This window comes from Lissotriton helveticus, chromosome 5_1 (assembly GCF_964261635.1).
Source record: "Lissotriton helveticus chromosome 5_1, aLisHel1.1, whole genome shotgun sequence".
Lineage (NCBI taxonomy): Eukaryota > Metazoa > Chordata > Amphibia > Caudata > Salamandridae > Lissotriton > Lissotriton helveticus.
The window spans coordinates 1,187,191,580-1,187,214,184 of record NC_136065.1 but is presented as its reverse complement, the minus strand read 5'-3'; the positions used below and the strand labels follow the sequence as shown (position 1 = coordinate 1,187,214,184).

The following is a 22,605-nucleotide window of genomic DNA, read 5'->3' as shown; positions in this document are numbered from 1 at the left end:
AGAGTGCGTGGGATCGTACGGCTGTGAGGGGGGTCATGTAGATGTTGAACACAGTGGAGCTGATGGATAATCTGCATATGATGTCTTTAGGGCGGAGGTGAAGGAAGGCACTCAGATGCTCTGTGTGCCTCCTGAAAGGAAGGAGGAAAGCTACTTGAGGGTGTCTTGCTGTATGCCGGTGAATCTGTTGATGAGGGTGTTGTGGGAAACAGTGTTGAACACTGTGTAGAAGTCGAGGAGGATCAGGGCCATAGTTTCTCCACAGTCGAGACGTGTTCTCATGTCATCTGTGGGGGCAGTCAGAGGGTCTCAGTGCTGTGGTTGGCCCGGAATCCTGATTGTGCGGCTTCCAGTAGATGGTTTTGTTCCAGGAATTTGGTGATAATTCGATCATGAATCTTTATATATTCTTAAAATACAAATGGTCTTTGGGAGGTTCAGTAGTAAAACAACTCGGTTGTCTGCAGAAAATGTGTTCAATGTAAATTTGACTTTGTAACAACGTAGGTGGAACTGTAGTGAGAGTAAATAAGTTTAATGGTGCCCCTGCAGGGAAAGGACCTAATTGTGGAGTGGAAATGAAGAGCGAGCAGGAGACTTCAGTAGTGTCAGAAAGAACATTTAAGCGGTGGTCCTTATCAGCACCCAACATCTTTATGAGTGACCCTGCTCTAAAACTCTTCCATGACAGCGGTGACAGCTTATGGAAGAGGACGTAATGGGAACACAACAGATTGCCTGGGTCTAGCACCCTTGTGTCTAGTTTTGAGTGCGTGGATCCTGATCCTGTCAATCGTCACTCACAGAAAGGTAGTGAATAGGTTATTACTTAGGTTCTAGGTAGAGACAGGCATACTACATCCTAACTATCATGTCAGATGAACATGGACACTGAAACACTTAACTCAAACAGACAAGATAAGATACCACATGCTTCCCTCTTCACAAAGAACACAAAATGAAAAGATTGGCCACCCAAACCTGAACCAGCAAACATTTACAAACAGCACAGCAACACCCAGTAGCATTCCGACAACTCTGATAGGGGTGCAGTGTGCAACAGAAGCCATTTATCATTTTCCAGCTAGCTGCTTCCAAAAAGATCCTGTTTTATTCCTTAGAATCTACTAAAACTCGAGAAATCTAATGTTATAACAAATCTCTCAAACTCGGGCTATAGCCAGTAGAGTTAGTCATCTAACAGTTACAGAGACATTACAAGTTCAAACGCAAAGGTACACCAATGTTACAGACTCAAGAAAGCCACAAACAGCAACACAACATAGAAAAAAAGCTTTATTAAGATAAATAATGCAATGCCTCCTGGATGATTCATGACATTGCAGCAAGTGCACTTTGGCACAGTTGGACGTACATGAGCAGTAAGTCTGCCGAACTCCGTTGATCTCCCCGATATACATTTTAAATATATTTCTCAAAATAAGTCATATTGTCCCTGAATATCACTTTCGGACACATTTTGCTTTGTATTTCGAGGGAATACATGTGTGGTCCCCACTCATCAGCATGTCATTGTTATTATGACGTGTGCAGACAGTTTCCTCCTTACATGCCAAGCTATGATTATCAATACCAGTGATGCTACTCTAGTATGACGTTGTAGGCAGCAGATATGGCAGGAACGTCTACATTATATTAAAGAGGGGAGTCATTATGCCATGACTACTGCCTATACGACAGAGTAATAATAGCCACCATTCGGACAAGTATGCTAGGCCAGTATATTATTAATCCTTGGCATTGTTATGTCTAAAAGTTCACAACAGGCATGAATGACGTCTAGTATGCCAACTCCCATATTGGGCTCCATCATGCCAAGCATGGTGACAATCTGCCAAGAATTGTCTCCAATCACACAAGAAGTAGGCCCCATCATGCCAGAAATGCCAATATTTTAATTAATAGTTGCCATGGTTATCTACAAGTTCCCCATTTCCTTGTTCCTTCTTCCCTACTCTGCCCTCCATTGACCGGAAGCCCAACCATCCGCTCCATTGTCACACAACAGAAATAGATATGACCATACCAGCATCACACAACCAAATTGGATATGGGCCAGTTCTTCACTAGCTCATGCGCGGGCCAGCAGTAAGGTATTACGTTCCACTGGCATCCTCTGTGACGCAGATGTGAATCCCCCTATCTTCTACCAACACGATATGCACAGCATAACACAGCAGAAGTGACATCAGTGGATGCACGTCTGCCAGTTGCACATGCACAAGAGCCTGTTAGCCCTTCTATTGCTTAAACAACAGGATAATTGACACCATAGAGTCACAGAATCCATTTATGTACAGCAGGTGCCCTCAGAGCCATGGAGAGGAGGAGAAGCATCTGGGCACCAAAGATGCTGCCAGGCTGCAGAGCATTCTTTGCACACTAATCTTAAGCATTCTACAAGCACCAGACAGACAGTGAAATGCGATGTATTCAACGCTCGCTGAAAATAGAACATAGTAAAACACCTCTATTGTTGCTACACAGAGGGCACTGATGTCCTCAGGGGCTGAGTAGAAAGAATAACACTTGGTCACCACTGAAGAAATGGGTCAACATCAGCGGGTAAGATGTAAAGCAGAGTTCATCAAAGTCAGTCCCGCAGGGCCAGATCCATGCCAGATTTTTAAATAACTACATTTATCTAAATGGGGATATGCTAAAAATCTGGCATAGATCCAGCCCTCCAGGACCGACTTTGGAGAACCCTGATGTAAAGGATCCAGCAGTGATATGTGATAGAAAAAACTCATAAATGAGCTGCTTAATCTCAGCATGGGCCACTTCAAATGTTCCTCCTGAGACAATGCACAAATCAGGCATCAAACACGTTTGTATATCAATGTTTGGATAACAACTTCACTAACCTCGTACCTGTCTTTTGTCTCACACAGGTGGCCCCTATGGATCTCTGGGCGTGGACTATGAGTTTGAGAAACTACTCTACAAAATATTCGGTGAGGACTTCATCGAGCAGTTCAAGGTGAAGCGTCCGGCCGCTTGGGTAGACCTGATGATTGCCTTTGAGTCGCGTAAGCGGGCCGCCGCGCCCGACCGAAGCAACCCACTCAACATTAACCTACCCTTCTCATTCATCGACTACTACAAGAAGTTTCGAGGTCACAGCGTGGAGCACGCCCTCAGGAAAAGCAAGTAAGTGAGTCTGACGGTTCCAGGTTGGCCCCAGCTCCAGGGTAGGCCTTCTAGAACTCTGCTTTTGAAGATATGTCTTTCTTTTATGATTCATGAGTCCTAGCTTGCATTTGGGGCTGCTTCACGTGCTTCTGTGAATGGATTTTGAAATGTACAGTTCTGTATCTTTAACAGTGGGGCTTGGACTAGTTTAAGACTCTGGTCAATGCTGCTGAAGGGTTATCTTCGTGTAAGCCCATGGACTACAGCCTTACCCACTTGCTTTCTAGAAGAAGGTTGTCATATATATTTCTGGGATCAGTATTAGTTGGCAAAATAGCGCATGGCCTGCTAATCTGTAATCTCACATTTTCTCCATTCATGTAGAATATCTCAGGCTGAATTCACAACTTGAGCTCTGGTATGCTTCACCGCTTTGTCCAAGTGTTCCATTCTCTATCTGAATTATCGTTCCAACAGCTTACTCACAGCCCTGTCTATGCATCACATTTCTAATGTTCTAAAGAGTAGCTTTTGGGCATCTTGGACATGACATAACTCAGTGCATTTACCTTGTTCATGACTCATTACTCGCTGCTGTGCATCCATTTCATAGGACCGTCTGCTTTTATTGTAGCCACAGAGTGGCTGGATCAGAAACAATAATGTAAAATATAAATTTTTTAAAAAACGCCTCTGGACATCATCTGTAATAAAACCTGTGTGATGATGACTCGTCATACATCTTCGTCCAACGTCATGGCAGTGTCTTTCATGAGCCTGTTTTCACTTATTATGTTCAGCATCTTTTTATGGTGAGCTTGTTTTGTTTTCTAAGATGTGTTTGTTGCATCTATTTATCAGAGGACGACTTGTGTGTTTTTTTTGCATTTCTTTTCTTTTCTTTATTTTGATGCAATTTTATATAGCGCAAACATTACCCGAAGGTGTCAGAGCGCTTTACAAAAGAACCAGTTGCATTACATATGGACTTTGGATTAAATTAGTTACATAGGAGATATAAAATAGGAACACAATTGCAAATGTACAAGTGGAGTGAAAGGAGGGAAAAATTGCAAATGTACAAGTTGTAAAGTGACTCAAGGAAGAGATACAAACAGATAAACTATAAAATCATATAGGAATGGTAGTAAGTACAAAGGTCTACTACATATACTAGTGGTTAGAGCGCTTCACAAAAGGACCAGTTACATTAAATAAGGACTTCGGAGTACATGAGTTACATATAAGATACAAAAAGAACAACTCTAAAATCGCAAAAGCAGTAGTCAGTGCATACGCCTTCTACAGATCCTAGGGGTTAGAGTTGCATATATACACATTGAAGATTCACTCAAGGAGAAGAAACAAACAGAAGAAACTCTAAAATTACATAAAAACACTAATAAGTAAATACGTCTACTACAGATTCTAGTGGATAAAATTACATATATATTGCAAAACACAAGATCATATTTTAAAAGGGATTAGGGTTAGACAATTATATATTACAAATTTACAGAGCATGGCATTTACAAGAGTATTAGCAAGAAAAAAGTATTGAAAGCAGATAGGGACAGGAAAGGGAGAGAGAGAGAAAATGGAGATGAGACCAGAAGTATAAACAATAGTCACAAACAGGGAGCAGATCCGTGGAGGAGGAGGATCTATAGGCCGCCCAGCTGGAGACCAGCGGGGACGGAGGAAAAGACCAAGTTCCAGCATTGTGTCTGGTTTGCAATTAAGTTGTTGTCTTCTTTGGAAGTTTGCTATCTTTATAGCTTGTAAGTTTTCAAAAGGGGAAATGGCTTTTGATTTTTGCAATTACTTTTTACGGAAGAGTGGAGACCCTGAGAGGAAAATTATTGGCAAAAATTCTGTTAAGAAAAACCTTGACATTCGGTCTCCAACCTTCACTTCAACAAAGAATTAGCCATTACAGCGGTGAAAAATAAAGACACTTCATATGCAACCGCCAAACACAAGATGGTATGCCAGAATGGAGATTGGAGGTCAATGTGTTATTATGGCATCAAAACAGTCACGTTGAATGAACGGGGCGGTAATAGAACTAGAAAACTTCGCCAGATGGAATCTAAATACATTGTGAGACTCAAAACAAAGACCCCGAGAGGAATGAACTATGACGAGGAGCTTTATACACATTTGGAATAAATAATAATAGTGATAAGATCTGAACTTATGATGGACATTCTCGATACATTGACTGTAGACACTATATCCTATGAATAAGTGCGAACTGTGAACAATTGGGCCAAAATACTACAAAAATGTCTATTTTATGTACAATAGTTGGAAAATAAGTGACATAACAACAAGCTAATAGAATTATGAGTACTATACTCAAAACAGTATGGATATAAAAACAATGATAACAAGTCAAGTCAAGTCAAGTCAAGTCAGATAATTTATATAGCGCACTACATACCCAGAGGGTCTCAAGGCGCTTAAGGAGGGGTGGGGGATTACTTGTCAAATATCCACGTTTTAAGTTGCTTTCTGAATGCTAGGTGGTTCTGGGTAAGGCGAAGGTGAGTGGGAAGTGAGTTCCAGGTTTTAGCTGCCAGGTAGGAGAAGGATCTTTATCTACTAAGATTTGGCACGTTAAAAAATGGCAATACGAAATTGTAATGTTAATAATATTTAATGAACGTTTACAATGTTAAAAAGTGTTGAATGTTATGTCAATTTGGAGAGCAAAATCCTCCATGAAGGACAGTTATTATAAATGAATTATTTTCTATGTAATTTTTGATAATAAATGATGGTTGTATTAAAACACTACAATGCCCAGAATGCCACATAGTGGTCAACTGGGCTTAAATAGTGTAGAAAGAGAAAACTCACTAACCGTGAACAAAGCCGAGTAGCCTGAAACGCGTTGGTTGGGATCTGTGCAAATAAATTAAGTTAAATAACTTTCACTCCGGAGTGCTGTGCATTGTTGTATGCAAAATTGAATTTGAAGCCAGGATCCGGCTTCCTAGCCAAGCACCCGCTGGAAGAGCGCACTGTTCTAAGGATCACATTGTGGACATATATATAAATAGGAGGAGGAAAATGCCGGGCAAGCCCTCAATCACCTTCAGGAAAGCATATTCTATGCAGGATGCCCTGGTCCAGTCCAGCCCGAGGTGGTTGTACGCAAAAACTGGTTGGACAAAAGTTTGGGCTTTAGAAAATGCTCCAGCTGTAAGGCCTGCCTCAATGGGGTCAGTAAGTCAGAATATACTGTTCCCTTCTCTGCCACCCCGCGCAAAATTAACAAACAACTTACTTGTAAGAGCGAATTTGTGGTGTATGTGCTGGAGTGTCCATGTGGCCTGCGTTATATTGGTAGCACCAAGTTGCAGGTTCACAAGAGGATACTCCAGCACATACGAGCCATTAACACCAATGACTCTGCGTATCCGGTGGTATGACATTTCAAAGAGTGCCACAATAATAACAGTGCATTATTGAAATACTATGCCATCGATTCTGTGGGACCTCTTAGGAGAGGAGGGGATAGAGAGGGAGCTTTGAGAAAGTTAGAGACCAGGTACATCCTAGAGATGGACAGCAAAACTCCAGGGGGTCTCAACTCAACAGAGGATTTTTATACCTGCCTTTGAAACCTCTCTACCATCCTAGTAGCCCTATAAGTACAGATGAACCAGACTCCAGGGGCGTAATCCATGGTAGATCCCAGTGAAGTGCACATAGGGTTATTTAACTGTCATAACCTCTTCTGGCTCTATGTCTGATGAACAATGTGGACACAATAGCGTACATCATAGTCTAGGATTAGGCTATGGTTCAAAACTGAAACAATAGTAGTATTGAAAACAAATTTATTTGACACTTATCACTTTGCACTGCCACTTTGGTTGTAATATCAACTGCTCTCGGTGAAGGCTGGTAAAGTGATGATATTACCGTCTTTATTAACATGGGAGGCTGCGATAATGTATTTAGACAGATACTATCTCCTCCGGGGCATAGACAAAACAGTATATGCCCATCACCATTTATGTGCAATATCTAAATATGTATAGTAGGGTGTTTTTCTATCATAAGTTAAGTTTCATTTTAACTTTTGTACGGTTTTATCCTGGTTTTATATTGATTAATTTGATCTGGTATATAATCATTGACAACATTTTGTAAATGTGTAATTCCGAATGAATATTTTATCATGGGAATATGCCTTTATATTGATTCCCGAATAAAACATCAATCTTGGAAATTACTGTTTACACCCCATTGATTTTGCACATGCATGAGTTATTGAAACGGGGATTATCCTGTAATTTGTAGCAGCCGTGTAGTATGTCTTTCATGTTTATGAACTAACTGCAGAAGCATCTGATCAATGCAACCAATCACGTCCTAATTAATTTTGCACTTGCACTTTAAATTTGACCTTCCCTCCCCTATGCGTCATGTGACCAAGGCCTCTGTGCAGGCCGAAACGTTATGCTGAGGTGGGCCTTCCACGCTACTAAATAAAATCACTGCTCACCTGCACCCTGGGTCTTCCTCTCTTCTTCTGCGCCATTGGTATCCGGAATATGGGCTCCTGGTGAGAGAATGCTGAGATTGTGTCTTATAAATATATATATATATATCCAGCTCGGTGGGGCTGCATAATTGCATCAGGCCACAGTCCGACGCGTTTCGGGTAGTCCCTTCTTCTTCGGAAAAGCAGCCCTCAAGTGCTTACGGACTCCGCCTGCCACTTAAATAAGCCGATATCGCCTGCCAATTTTGGCTCCTCTCAATGAGTTTCAGGCGTTGCATTGTGGGTGATGGAATCAATTATTACTGTCCTTCAATGGAAGCACTCGAAAAATAAATGCACGATACTAGGTTCTCCAAGCACTTGAGGGCTGTTTTTCCTAAGAAGAAGGGACTACCCGAAACGCGTCGGTCTATGGCCTGATACAATTATTGTTCAGTGAAGGTGGCAGTGTGGACTGTTGATTTAAAGCTTTGGGGAAGCTACTTGTTGCCGTGTGTGGTTCATTTAAGGGACACACCCCACCGAGCTGGATATATATATATATATATTTTTTATTTTTTTTCCTGTACTCTGCTGAACGCCAATGTGCTTCCAGAAAGAGAGGCAGGCAACTCTTAGCAGAATCAGCTCTTCTGCTTCAACATCCAAACCATCCTGCTCATGATCTGCACAGAAGGGATTATCACCACCAGGGTATTAGTCAATCACATTATATTTCTTGCTACTGCTTTAAGCTGTAGGAACAAATAATGGACTCAATGCAAATATTCACCTCCAGTCACAAAGATCTGGGTTTAATCCATTGTTCTTTTGCTCTCCAAGCCACCTCAGTTTGAACCTAGCCATGTACAAATCAGTCTTGACCCTGCTCCTCGAGGGAACAGTCCAGCCCGAACTGCCAAGCCAGGTCTTCCCTGGACCGGAACCAAGCATCCTGGGACTATAGCTATCCGGGCTAAAGTAGGAGAGGTTACGTTTTTGTCAGTCAAAGATAAAGATATTAAAGTGGATTTGGCTATAGACAAAGCGTTACTGTGGATATGGTGTACAACATACCTGGGCTGTCCAAGAAATGAGAAAAATCATGTTTCTGCTGCAACAGAAGGAGGTGGTCAAGACCTGATTAAGGTTGTGACTCCTCATGTTAGACAGTCCATCACTCTTCCGATGTTCTTTGCTCGATTTCACCCCTGAAAAGATAAGTAGAGACTCCATTGTTTGAACCCCATATCAATTGCGCTAAAGATCATTGTGGGGACAATCAACTCTTTGTAGGGTTCTCTGGGACAAATAGCAAGAGGGATAGTCCTCTGTATTAGGATCTGCCACGTATCGGCTCAGAAGCAACCTCCTGGAGGTCGGAGGGCTCATTCTACCAGACACATGGCTTCTACATGGCTTCTACCAATGTGTTTGCACACAGAGTGACCATTCTGGATATCTGTTGCGCTCCAACATGGGCCTCAATGCACACTTTCAAAAAGCACTACTGCCACAACAGCAAGGTTTGATGGGAAGGGTATTTTGCTCATTCACTCCTGCAGGAATTTTTGACCTGGACAATTCCACATGCCCGCCACTTTGGGAGTTACTGCTTCAGTACCTATTTACAAGGGGCCAGATGTAAGAAATCATGTTTGTGATTTTCTAAGTAGCTAATTCTAGCAATTTGCTTTTTTTAAATAAAGCAACTTTTTTGTTTGTAATGCAGCACATGTTCCTTAAAGGAAAATGGGATACATTTCAAAAATAAAAGTGAAAAGCTACTTTTTCACTTTTTAAGAGTAGGCAGTGCTCCTTGGGACCACTGCCTACTCTTAAATTTGTTGGCACCCACATTAACAAAGGAGAAGTGGTCCCTTGGGGACCCCTGACTTTTTGCAAATATGTTAACACCAAGTTGAAGTTGGTGGTAACTGCAAACGTTTTGCGACCACATTTCCTACCGCAAAACACTCATACATATCAGTGCTATTCTGTATTAGGAAGGGACGCCCTAAACACGCCCCTTCCTAATACCATATCGCAAAAGCAAAATGTGATTTGGTAACAAGTTACAGTCTCGCATTTTGTCTTCTGTACATGGCAAAATGCATTTTATTGGTTGCAGACGGCCCATTCATAAAGTGATTTGTGCATCTGGCCCAAGGTGAGGAATCTTTGATCAGAAGTATCCATCAGAAGAACAGGTTACTTACATTTGGTAATGCTCTCTCCTGCTGATACTCTAACTAACGGTAGATTCCTTACTATCCTCCCACCTCCCCATTCTGTGGAATGGTCTCTTTTTTCTATCTAATAAGGTCCCAGTCTAGAGATCTGCAAACTGGCACAACAGATTGATTGTTGAGCTCTTCATCTGAGGGTGGGGACAGTGTCAAGATACACATTTACTTAACTGTACAAGGGTGCTGCTTATATGCTTTTTTAACCATTGCTTCTGAGATGAAGAATAGTCAACACACAGTTACACAACAGCACCTACTGGCACATGGGGCCTATGCCTTAAAAAAATTCCCAATCCAGTCTGGCATCTGGGGATATTCTCAAGGTGAGGAATCTGTGGTTTGATTGAGAATCCACCAGAAAGAACATTACTAAAGGTAAATAACTTTTTTGTTCATGCAATTTATAAATGTATACCTCTTGGATTTGGTAAATAGAATGATATGAAAGTTATATATGGTTTATTGCCATTTCCAGTGGATAAAAAATGTACTTTTTGCCATGGAAACTTCTACCTGTTAGAAACAAACTTTCGACTAATAATGACATTTTCTTAAATCTGGTAAGAATAATCAACTTTCACAGCACTCATGTTTTTGTATATAGAAACATAACAAATATATAGGGAATTATGTCATTGAGTTGTACCAGGAAGCAGTGCTTCTTTAAACATGTTTTACATTAAACTCTTGTTGCAGTGTGGACTTTGTTAAGTGGTCCTCTCAAGGTATGCTGAGGATGAATCCTGATGCCATGAATGCCTTGTTCAAACCAACCATTGACCACATCATCCAGCATCTTAGTAAGTATCACTATGTAATGCACCAGCCCGCGCCCCCCTGCCCCCACACACGTCATGATCAGTCACCGCGACCGTCAGTATAACCATCATAGAGATGTTTATTTCTGATTGTGGGAGTTGTAGGAAAAAAATAATGATTACCTATTTATTTAACGAAATGAGTATCCTCTTGAAGATGTCTCTTCACTGACTGTATAAGAAGAGTTATTTTTCAAATTCGTTTTTAAAACATTGTATAAACTTTAGTATTTGAATTTATATTGGACAGAGTTGAAAATGTTTGAACAAACAGGGGTTCTCAATGTACAGATAGCTTCTTCAAATTACTCAAACAACTCCACATTGAAGAAAAAGTGACAGTTATTTTAATATATTCATGGGAGCAGAGGATATGAGATCACACCGTTCACCTTAGTGACATCATAAGGAAGTACCATTACATGACTACTGGTGTAACAGACAGGCCTTTGAACAATTTTCATGAAAGTGCAAGGCTTTCAATACATGACTTATTTATCACTCTATACATGACTTATGCATCACTGTTTATTAACAATTGTGATGAAGAAGTCATGCAAAAGCTAAACAATATTTTCATAAAATATCAGGAGTCGGATAAGTAAAGTCACTGGGACTGCAAAGCAGTCAATAGTAGTGGCAAGCAGCTACATATTGTTACCCACTGCAACTTATAACAACTCGTGAAACAAGCTAGTGGATGTTGAGTAGATAGTGACAGCATGTGAGGACAGCCAGGGTCACCTAGTCGATCAGTTTTATTATCTTCAGCAACAACAACATAGACACTACTCTGCCATGGGCTCTGTCTTTTTTGTCTTACACTATAATGATGGGTACTTATGTTTGACCGGGTATTAAACTGAAGTGGTATAAAAGATCGAGTTGGAAATTAATAGGGGCTGATCTGACTGAGTTAGTCTTGTGCTTCTTCTCTAGTGTCAATATATGCACATGTTTGCTCGGGATCTTTGAAGGCACTAGGTCTTATATTAATTGGCAAACAATGTAAATTACCAAGTACTTCATACTGTTAATAGAGGCTTTGTCACGACCCTCCACAGAAGAGTACATTATTTTGCTATGCATAAGTATACCAGGGACCTTTTTGGCCTGGTGCAACTTGAGTTGTGTCATTGAAAGAGCAATCTCGAGGGGGTCACCCCACTGCCCAAGATGGCCGCTCTCCCTTGAGCTCCCCGACCACAGGAGAGAAAACGAGGCCACTGCTGCAGACACCACTGCCCTGGCCATGAGGACGGAATTGGAGAGATCATTCAATCTAGCGCCTCCAACCTCGCTTTAACCCTAATGGCGACAGTGGCTCCTCTAACATTCTGCCGGGGCTGTGCCCTTGGAGGGCACCTCCTCTGCTACAGCAATCACGACTCCTCAGCCGGGCATGACTCTTATTGAGGGCCTTTGTGGACTGGTTCACCATGGAGACCCGGCCCAGAGTGAAAACTGCACTGCAGGCATCGCTTCAGCATAACAGCGGCCTGTTTTATCGAAGACCAGGCCAGTCTTAGCCCAACAGCGACCCAATGCTACTATGCTTTACCGGCTGCCTCTCCTCGATACTGGAAGAATGTAGAAGCTGGGCCCCTGGTCCAGTGAGCCTCGGGCCCCAGAGGCGAGCACAGTTGTGGCCGGGGTGCCCCTCATTACCTGCTTTCCCCCCGAGGTGCTGTCGGGATACAGATGGCTGGAGTGATGGACTGTGCTGCTGGATGCCATTTCCCTCTCTGAGGATGGCTGCCACACCCGAATGAGTGGAGCTCATGGAAGGTGGGGGGGTGGACATAGTCCTGGACATTCAAGCCTCACTATGCTTCAATTGGCAACTCACTCCCGACATTGGTGGGTCACGGGTACCGGACTCTTACTCAAACAGTACCCTATCTCCAAGAGTGGGCCTCCCTGTACAGCTGTGCCACCTCTGGATGGACTGCTGGTAACTTTTTAATATGCCCTCACACTGGTGGGCCACTATAAGGATCCCCCCTGGGATCACATACGGCATCTCATAACGGACATTCGTCTAATGACAGAACACCCCCATGCCTGCTGATTCACAGTTCTGATTGTACCGTTCTATGCCCCTCCAAGATCCAACAATGGTGATGGGGAGACGCACTAGATAGCTCCTTTTCACTGAAGTGGTGGGGATGTCAGCAAGAAATCTCGCACGCCTCTACCATCAGCTGTCGCAGCCATATCTTGATGCACATTTGAAAGCCATTCTTAGGTAAGCTACTTCCAATTGAACCCATCTCTCCACCATGGATTACAAGATTACAGATCTTGCCCAGGATATGAAAATCATCAAAACAGACATGGGGCTTTTTCATTCACAGGAGGCTTTCCTATATCAATATCTTACAATCACAGAGGACAAACTGACAGACTTGGAGAAGACCCAGCAGGAAATTTGGCGCATCAAACAAAAACTCATTGACATGGAGGACCACTCCCGTCATGATAACATTTGTTTCTATGGGATCCCCAAGAAACTGGAACTCTGACATGTGAACATTCTTACTTGATCTTATCCCTAAAATTACATGGTTGTCCTCCACACCCCCTGTTGAAATACAGAGGGCTCACAGGATTCAGACCCGCTACAATCTGGAACCCTGTTATTGCTTGCCTTCTAACGCATACATATACCCATCAGATCCTCTTGGAGGCCCGCAAACATGGCCCATACAACTTGGACGATCACCGGATCTACATCACAGCGGATTTATCCCCAAACACCCCTACCAAATTACGAAAATTTCTGGCCCTGTGTCGTCAACTGCGCAAATTAGATATTACGTTTGGATTATAAGAAATTGCTGTCATGTGCATTACTGTGGATGTTCATTCTAGAGTCTTTAATGACCCACAGGAACAAGCCTGATTCTTGGATTTCCTGAGCGACTCCAGCATGGATACCTCCTGTTCCCAACATATGGACACAGATGCAGTAGTGCTCTGATCCACAGTGCCGGAAGGGCCTGCAGTGACAGCCTTTCGTGAAAGCACAGGACCAGGAAAAACTGATCTAAACTGAGGAGGTACTGAGCCACTCTGAGGACATGGACAAATCTAGATCCCCTCTAAAACTGATTCCCTCCCAGGCCGACAACCACAAATACCCCCCTCAATGGACTCTGGAATGCCCCCAAGCAACTTTCTGCACCCAGATAGAGTTCAATAGTATACTCTGGGATTGATTGGTCTTGCTCTCCTGCACCTTGATTCAGATCCCTTTGTTCCACTTTCTAACCCTATTACCACCCCAATAACCTTGTCCTGCTTCCTATACCCACCCATTGTGCCTCTCACCTATTGCTCAATTTCCTTACCCCTCACACCTTCCCACTGGGAGGTTACCACCAAAGATATCTTATCCCCCCATTTTTTTTGCCTATAGTTCGTCCCCCGCTTCTATCCTTCAAGCGCATGAATGTTCTACTGTTGTATTATGCGAGGGTACCGCGACCACAAATGTTTACTCTGCGTAACAACTTAATGATGTTTAAGATGCTTATTGTGTTTGCAAATGTATGCAATGCTATATCTATTTGAAAATGTTCATCTGGCTCGGTACTACCCCACATCATACGCCCCGGACTGACAACATTGGGGATCGACGGTATCACATATCTTTTAGTTTTGGTCCCTGCCCTCTTTGGAATACTGTAGTATCAGGCATCCACTTAGCTGTCATGCTCCCTTGCGACCCCACACATCCTCCACGTACTAGACACATCCCCTGCTATACCATACTATTTCCTATCTTCGAGACATCTCACTGATGTCCTCCCTCCCCTGATAGCTAGACAGTGAGCCCTGATATCCCCAAGCTTCTCCATTCCTCCTCCTACAGAGCATCAGCATCCTGTGCCTGTTTGAAATGCCCTTCCCTCGAGAGCCTCCCCCCTTCCAAATTCTGTACTGATCTAACTCCATCACAGCTGATGATGGGAGCAGCCTCCTGGTTTGGGTGGCTGCTCCTATAACCCCTCTAGTATTTTGGTCCGACTGAGTCACATGCATCGATGAAATAGTATCATTTCTCTGCCTTTCTTGTCCTGACTTTTCTCCCACACTACCTATCTCTCTCCTCCCTCTTCCGATAAGCCAGTGTGGCTGCATATTATTGTTATTGTTGCTTTTATTTCCCACCAACACTAGCCAATATCTCTGAAAGCAGTTGTCTCCCAGTGAACCCGGACACACCTCAGACAGTTTAGGAATCAGGACAATTCTCGTCCACCCCACCATACATGTAACAACTGTGCTAACTTCAGAACCAATTCCATCACTCTTTATCTAGCGCTTGTTTTTTCTTCCCTCTCTTCTCTCTCCCCAGACACTCACCCAGATGCCTGCTTATATACCTGTCACCTAGGTGACAGTGCACACCCCTCGGACTACTAACCACCCAATTCCTTATATACCTTATATTAGACATCTTCTGGAGCTCTCCTTTTATTCAGGAGTTGTCCCGAAAAAATGGAAAGAGGCCATTGTTATTCCCCTAAAAACGAAATCTAACATTAGCATAAGTCAGATGGATAATCTTCGCCCTATTTCCCTCCTGCCTTATTTTGCGAAGGTAGCAGAGAAGGTTGTAAACATTCAACTGAGTGCGCATATTAATAACCACAACCTCCTCCACCCTACCCAATCTGGCTTCCGTGCCACTTATTCTACGGAATCGGCTCTGCTTTTATCCACCGAGCTTATCCGTAGACAAGTAGATGCAGTCCTCCTAGATCTCAGTGCCGCTTTCGACACTGTTGCCCATCACACGCTACTACGGCGCCTCCGAGAAGGCGGTGTAGACGGTAAAGCAATGGAATGGTTACGCTCCTTTTTAAATGACCGCTCCTTTCAGGTGTCATAAAAACCTTTCCTCTCAAAGTGTCAAGCTGGATCAGGGGGTCCCACAAGGCTCCATACTTAGCCCCACTCTATTTAATTTGTATATCACCCCTTTGGTAGAGATTGTGGAGAGGTTTGGAGTTAGTGTGGTGTCATATGCTGACGACACACAACTTGTGGTGACCCTGACCCAAGATTCTGAGGAGGCTGCTCAGAATTTTTCACTGTGTCCCCCTCTATCTGATCCTCTGCTTGGTGGACTCATACTTTGGGACAGACCCCATCCCCCAAGGATCAGGTAAAGAACTTGAGGACATTGGTGACCGTAGGTGTCCTTTGAGACTCACTCCAAGCGAGTGATGGGAAACTGTGTGGGGGCCCTACGCACTCTCTGGAAGACCCTAGATGTACTCCCAGTGTCAACAAGAAAGTCGATGGTCCACGCCCTTGTGACATTGCGTTTGGACTATGGGAATGTTCTGTATCTGGGAGCCAACATCAAGGGTGTTCAGGGACTCCAGCACATTCAGAATGCGGCTGCACGTCTCGTCTTGAGGCTCCCGAAGAGAGCCTCATCCAGTAAGGCTCTTGCTTATCCGCTCTAGCTTCGGATGAAGAAACATGCTCTGTTTAAAGCTATGTGTATCAGTCCTCGTATTCTGCAGAAGTAGGGCCCCTCCTATCTACATGATCTCCTCACCCCGTATACTACCAAGCGAGGTTTAAGATCTAGCGCAACAGGTCAGGTACGCATACCTATCATCAGAAGAGCCAGGATGGGTGGATGCTCTTTTAGTTTCCTAGCAGCCTCCTATTGGAACAAGCTCCCAATGGGGATTCCGCTGGAATAATCCGAGACTATCTTCCGGAAAAAGCTCAAGACGTGGCTTTTTCCATCTGATAATTCCACTGTCTGATTTTTTACTGTTACGTTCTGCCTGGCACGGGATCTTGTCGCAGCGTGGGGTCGCACTAGCTAGTGCAAGCAGGCGCTCTATAAACTTAATTTGATTGATTGAATTCCCAACACATCTCCATTTCCCTCTTACAGTGCCTAGAATCATGGCCTCATGGCCTCTCACTGGTATCTCCCTCAATGAAACAGACTGACCAAATATATAAAGCGTGAAGAATACTGTCCTATTTAGCCGCACAATGAGCTGACATTGTACTCATACAAGAAATGAATCTCTCCGCAACAGCTGATAAACTTAGAAGAGACTGGGTGGGAAAGATCATATATAGTTGCACATCTTCAGGTGCCCCTCCCTCAGCATTATCTTCTTTGTCGCCTGCAATATCGAATAGTGAAAAGTTGATTGGCTTTCTTAATACATAAAGCTCTACCCCGTACGATAATGAAAATCTGGACAGATAATGATGGCCGCTATGCCCTAGTGAAACTTAAGGTCCGCTCTAAGATACTTAGAATCAGGTCTTAATATGCCTCTACAGCAGTGGCGGCTCCTCCGCTAAGGAGGAGGAGCGCTGCCCCACTGCCATAAAGCAGCAAAAAAAAGGAAAAAATTCAATTATAATAACGTTATGTTATCATTTTATTAGAGCAGTGGAGGAGTGGTAGAACACTCCTAAGTGCACAATAACTGTTTGGTCGGCCCTCTCGGGCTGCCCAGAACAGTCTGTGTTCCTATTGCAAGCTGCATTACAGCCTGCATGGAGAACATACCCACCCCTCCAGCTCCTGGATGAGCGCCATGTCATTGCACTCAGACCAATCACAAAGCTGCATTGCAGCATTGTGATTGGCTGCAGGGAGCGTGGGAGCCCTGGTGCTTTCTGCTTCTCCCAGGAAGAGGACGCAGGAGAGGCGGTGGCTGGCCAGCTGGCCGGCCGGGAGGTAAGTGTTTTTTTTTATCTGACCCCCAGCCCACCCCCCCAGCCGCCCCACTGCTGCTTCCAGGCAGCAGCCGCGACTGCCCCACAGGCCCTAAATCCACATTTTTCCCTACCAATTGATGATAGCTGTGGCGTTAGCCAATAAACAGCGAGTTCAGCGCTAACTTTCCCTGGACATAGATTAAAATCTGCGCTAGAGAATACATAGTCAAACCCTCGGGCGCAGCCATATGCGCCCCGGAGAAGGCCAAAATGGAGCTTAATTCACACTACACCTCCAAGGCCGAATATGCCCTTTATAAACTGAAAACCTGACAACGCGAGTATGGAGAGATAGTGGGGAGACTTCTAGTAGTGCTACCACAGCAAAGAGAAGCCACGTCTGCGAAACCGCCCATTAAAGACAGCACTGGTCCTATAGTCCATGGCCGGCTGTGCATCGGCAACACTTTTGGCACCTTCTACTCCCAGCTCTGCGCTCCAATGTGGTGCGGACTGGACAGTTATGTTTCTAGACAACCTACACCTCCCCTGCCTCAAAGAGGATGGCAGAAGACTCCTCGAAAAGAGGGATCACCAAAGATGGCCCAGGCTATATTGAACCTACCTTATCATAAGGTTAGAAGATGATTTTCTGGGGAAATTCTACCAATGGACCAAAGATGATGCAATAGACCTACTCCATGCTGCTTTCAAGGAAGTAGAACAGACTTACTTTCTCCCCCTCTGGGTCAACACAGTGGTGGTTAGGATCTTCCCCAAGCCAGGCAAAGACCCCCTGCACTAGCTACTCCTCACATTCACTCCTGAATACTGACACAAACATTCTGGCAAGTATTCTGAAGACCCGACTCAAACGAGTCATTTCAAGTTTGATTCATGACTCCCAAGTGGGATTTGACCTGGGAAGATCCTCGCTCAACCATCTTCACACCTTGCCCACACATGCTGGCTCTCTAAAGACTCACCTAAAGTCATTATTGCCCTCTCACTAGACGCTGAGAATGTGTTTGACCAGTTAGAATGGGACTGCCTGTTCAAAGTGCTACACCACGTAGGCCTGAGGGACAACTTTATTTTGCTAATCTGTTGGCTTTATATTGATCCAATGGCACAGGTCAACTGTGGGGTCAATCACCTTCCCAGTTAGGTGGGAGACCAGACATGGATGCATCCTCTCCCCCTTCTGCTTCTACTGGCCATAGAGCGATTGGCAGCCACCATCCGTCCATCCACCCAGATAAAGGGTATCTCCACAGCTGCAGGCACTGTAAAATTGCTCTTGTGCGAACTATATATTACTTACACTCAGAGACCTGAACAGATTTCTACCAGCTCTAATGCCCCTTATTACATAGTTCTCTCTTATATAGGACTACAGGAACAACTGAGATGGGAGCTATCACAAAAGTGCCTATAACAGGATTTCCATTTCAATGGAAAGACCGCCGGCTCAAGTACCTCCGTTTCTTTATCAATACCGGCCTGGACAACCTGGTCTCTGATAACCTGGACCCTCTTATAGCTAAGACTAATATTGAATACCGGAAATGGACTCGTCTTAACTTCTCCCTGTGGGGGAGAACACCAGCTGCTAAGATGGTCATAACCCCCTGCTTTACTTATGTCCTGGGTCTGCTGTCCCTCCTTTTATGTACTGCCATCCTAAGGGCGATAGATAAAGGCACCAAATCATTCATATGGCGAAATATGAGACCCCACTTATCCTTCTACAAACTATAGGCGCAGAGGAGGTGTGGTGGGCTGGTGTCGCCCAGCATAGAACATTATTATCAGGCCTTACATTTGGCACAAATGGCGCGTATAGACTTGCGGTCTGCAGACCCACCGTTTTGGGTCTGATTGGAATGTGCCATGACCCACAATAGCCCTGCTCTGGATATCCTCTACCGACACAAAACACTCACACCGCTGACTCCTAATCTCATTATGCAAATGATGGTATGGATTTGGAACCATACCCATAAAATACAGCACAGCTCTGCCCAATTACATATCACAGCACCCTCATGAATATTATGGATATTCTGGTGGGCGGCTGCCCGCTATTATGGAAAGCATGGGAAATGCAGGGGTCCTGATATTACACAGTATGACCCATGACAGTGAGCTGAAATCCTTTACCTCCCTACAGACGGGATTCTGCGTGCCGGCATCTAAGGCATGGTGCCACATCCAACTACAGAACTGTCTGAATAGTATCCTAGGACCCTGGCCTTGGCATATCCCCGCCTATCCCATATATCACTATTTGATGACCTAAGGTACATGCAAGGGGGTGATGTCAGGACTCTATCATTTGGTAATCCAACACCCCAACTCCCAAGCTCTACTAACACACCTCCGCATGACAATATACATATACAAGGCACAAAAGATGATTGGAGGGAAGTGGCAGACAAAAGACACGCGAGAGGCCCAAATGAAATTCTCTTTCTTCAAAATGATACAAACATGGTACCAGACTCCCCAGAAATTGGCATACTCAGGCCTTCTCCACCATACAAGCCGCTGGAGATTTGCATAACCAAACTGTGACTATACACACATCCTATATGATTGCCTGGCCATCTTACACCTCTTGGTTCAAATAAGCGACACACTACTCCTTGTACTTGACCTCCACATCCGCTGCCTCAAACGTTGATTATGCTACATGATTATGTTGACTTCTCTGGCCTCTCAATACATGCCAGCTGGCTGTTATCCACAACCTTGACCACAGCAAAGCTCTATATACTATGCAAAAGGTGTGCGATCCTCTTACCCACACACGATGAATGGTCAACCCAAGATGTATAAGGTAGTGCCCTATGAGAGGATGATCTACTGGTACTAGGACAAGGAAGATACGTTTGAAAACATTTGGTCCCCCTACCTGAATCTATGATTTGGCACGCAATGATACCACATTGCATCACCAAGAGCATGTGATGATGAGCAGCTCCTATTCTTACCCTCTAGTCCCACACCATAGGACTGCCTACGTCATGTTTCAGAACGCTCACACCTACCCCCAACTCCCCTTGTTTCTTTCTTATTGTGGCTACCCATTACCACTCGCGATCGAATTAGAGCCTCAGATGGGAAGTGCGGACCCCCTATCATCAGTCCTCAATTTTTCCATGTACACTCCAATAACTTACGATATGTGAGAGGCATCTCTGATAGACAGTAGGCCCTCCCAGGGACCCGTCCATTTTATTCTCTGACTCCCTATATACATTAATAACTAAAATCATGTGCATTCCACAATTAGTTGTAGTGGGGGAAAAACAGGCTTAGAGTTTAAAAAGACCTAAAAAGACACAGAGGATTAATCATAGTATGGGCCAAAGACATAGCTGGAGACAAACCAATGTTTATGATGTATTATCCGACAGATAACTGGGTCCGGTGATCTTAATATGCAGCCAGTATCTATGCCTCCTCAGATGTGGTGCTCTTTGGTAAATGGAGAGCACAGTAGACATTGTTGCTTTCTTAACTAGAAGCCAAATTCGGAGGTAGAAGAACAAATATCTTGTGTATGTATGCATGTTATTTTTATAGCACAAACCTAGCCAAAAGACAGCGGAGCGCTGCACATGGTGAAAGACATGTAAACAATCAACAAGTAATAGGAGAGGAAGCTGCGCTGTGGATGGTCTAATCATTGTAATGCGGTTTTCTTTAAACACCACCTAGAATCAGGGACACCATTGGCCATATATTTGTGTGTGGATAACCTCTTTTATCTCAAGACTGATGCAGTTGTGTTTGTCTTCCAGGTGATCTGTTCCAGAAACCAGAGGTCATCGGTGTCAAGTTCCTCTTCTTGGTGGGCGGGTTTGCAGAATCCCCGCTCCTCCAACATGCCGTCCAGCAAGCCTTTGGTGATAAATGTCGAGTCATCATCCCCCATGACGTGGGCCTTACAATCCTTAAAGGAGCCGTCCTCTTTGGCCTGGACCCCGCTGTTATTAAAGTGCGCCGTTCCCCACTCACCTACGGAGTGGGGGTGCTAAACCGCTACGTGGAGGGCAAGCACCCACCTGGGAAGCTCCTCCTCAAAGATGGCACGCGCTGGTGCACCGATGTCTTTGACAAGTTCATCACTGCCGACCAATCTGTTGCACTTGGGGAAACAGTCAAACGCAGCTACACCCCGGCCAAGCCATCCCAGATGGTCATTGTCATCAATATCTACAGCGCCGATCAAGATAGTGCCAACTTTATCACTGACCCTGGGGTGAAGAAGTGTGGCACTTTGCGTCTAGATCTCACCGGGACAGATAGCGTTTCTGCTCCAAGCCGCAGAGAAATCCAAACGCTGATGCAATTTGGAGACACCGAAATCAAAGCCATGGCTATTGACGTGGCCAGTTCTAAAAGTGTCAAGGCTGGCATTGATTTCCTAAGTTACTAATTGCCTAGATCCCTGCCCTCTTGCCTCTCCCACGCATATGCAACTTGTCTTTGCACAAGATCTGATCCAAGTGCAACCCAACAACAACTCATGAGGTTCTCATGGGACATATTTGGGCTAGTGCTGCTTCCCTGACACCAGCCCTAATTCGGGGTGCTGACGTGGACATTCACTTTGTCTAGAGACTGATTGCAATGAATATTCAGCTTCCTGAACTGTAATCAGATAACCTCCAGAGGACCAAAGTAGTGACAATTACTTCCCTGTGTCGTTCACGATTGTCATATACTTTTTTCCGTAGTTTAGCAGAGTCACAAAGTCACTCATCTGATAAACACAATATCTTCACACAGGATTCATCACAGCCTCGTGTGTTACTCTTAAGGCCTGGCTCTAAGAAATAAGCCATAGGGACCCAAGCGTTACAGTGCACTAGTCCCTGAGGGCATGTCCTTTTTTTTTTCAAATGGATGACACCCAGGCGGTCATCAGTGCTCCTGGGTTTTTTGGTGAGGCCATTGCAAAGTCGTGAACAGTATTTATCTCCGCTGGGGAGGTTTCAGTTCTCTACAGCATTTCCTGTTTTCTACAATGTTATGCAAATCTTTGCAATACTGGGCATGCTATAGTGGATTTTGCTCTACTGAAAGTTTACACATTTCGAAACAACCTCATGAATCACTACAAACTTACACATTTCATTTCAACTTGACACAT

The 22,605-nt window shown here is 44.2% G+C and overlaps 1 protein-coding gene across 1 annotated transcript in view; it reads left to right on the top strand.

The window, feature by feature from the left end:
• The window catches only part of HSPA12A (heat shock protein family A (Hsp70) member 12A), a 414,126-nt gene extending 391,781 nt beyond the window's left edge, over nucleotides 1–22,345 (top strand). The window contains exons 10-12 of the mRNA XM_078643897.1: nucleotides 2,916–3,174; nucleotides 10,603–10,706; nucleotides 21,251–22,345. Of these exons, the coding sequence (XP_078500023.1) occupies nucleotides 2,916–3,174; nucleotides 10,603–10,706; nucleotides 21,251–21,888 (1,001 nt within the window). The 3' untranslated portion in view covers nucleotides 21,889–22,345. The remainder of the gene's footprint in view (nucleotides 1–2,915; nucleotides 3,175–10,602; nucleotides 10,707–21,250) is intronic.
• Nucleotides 22,346–22,605: the final 260 nt, after the last annotated feature.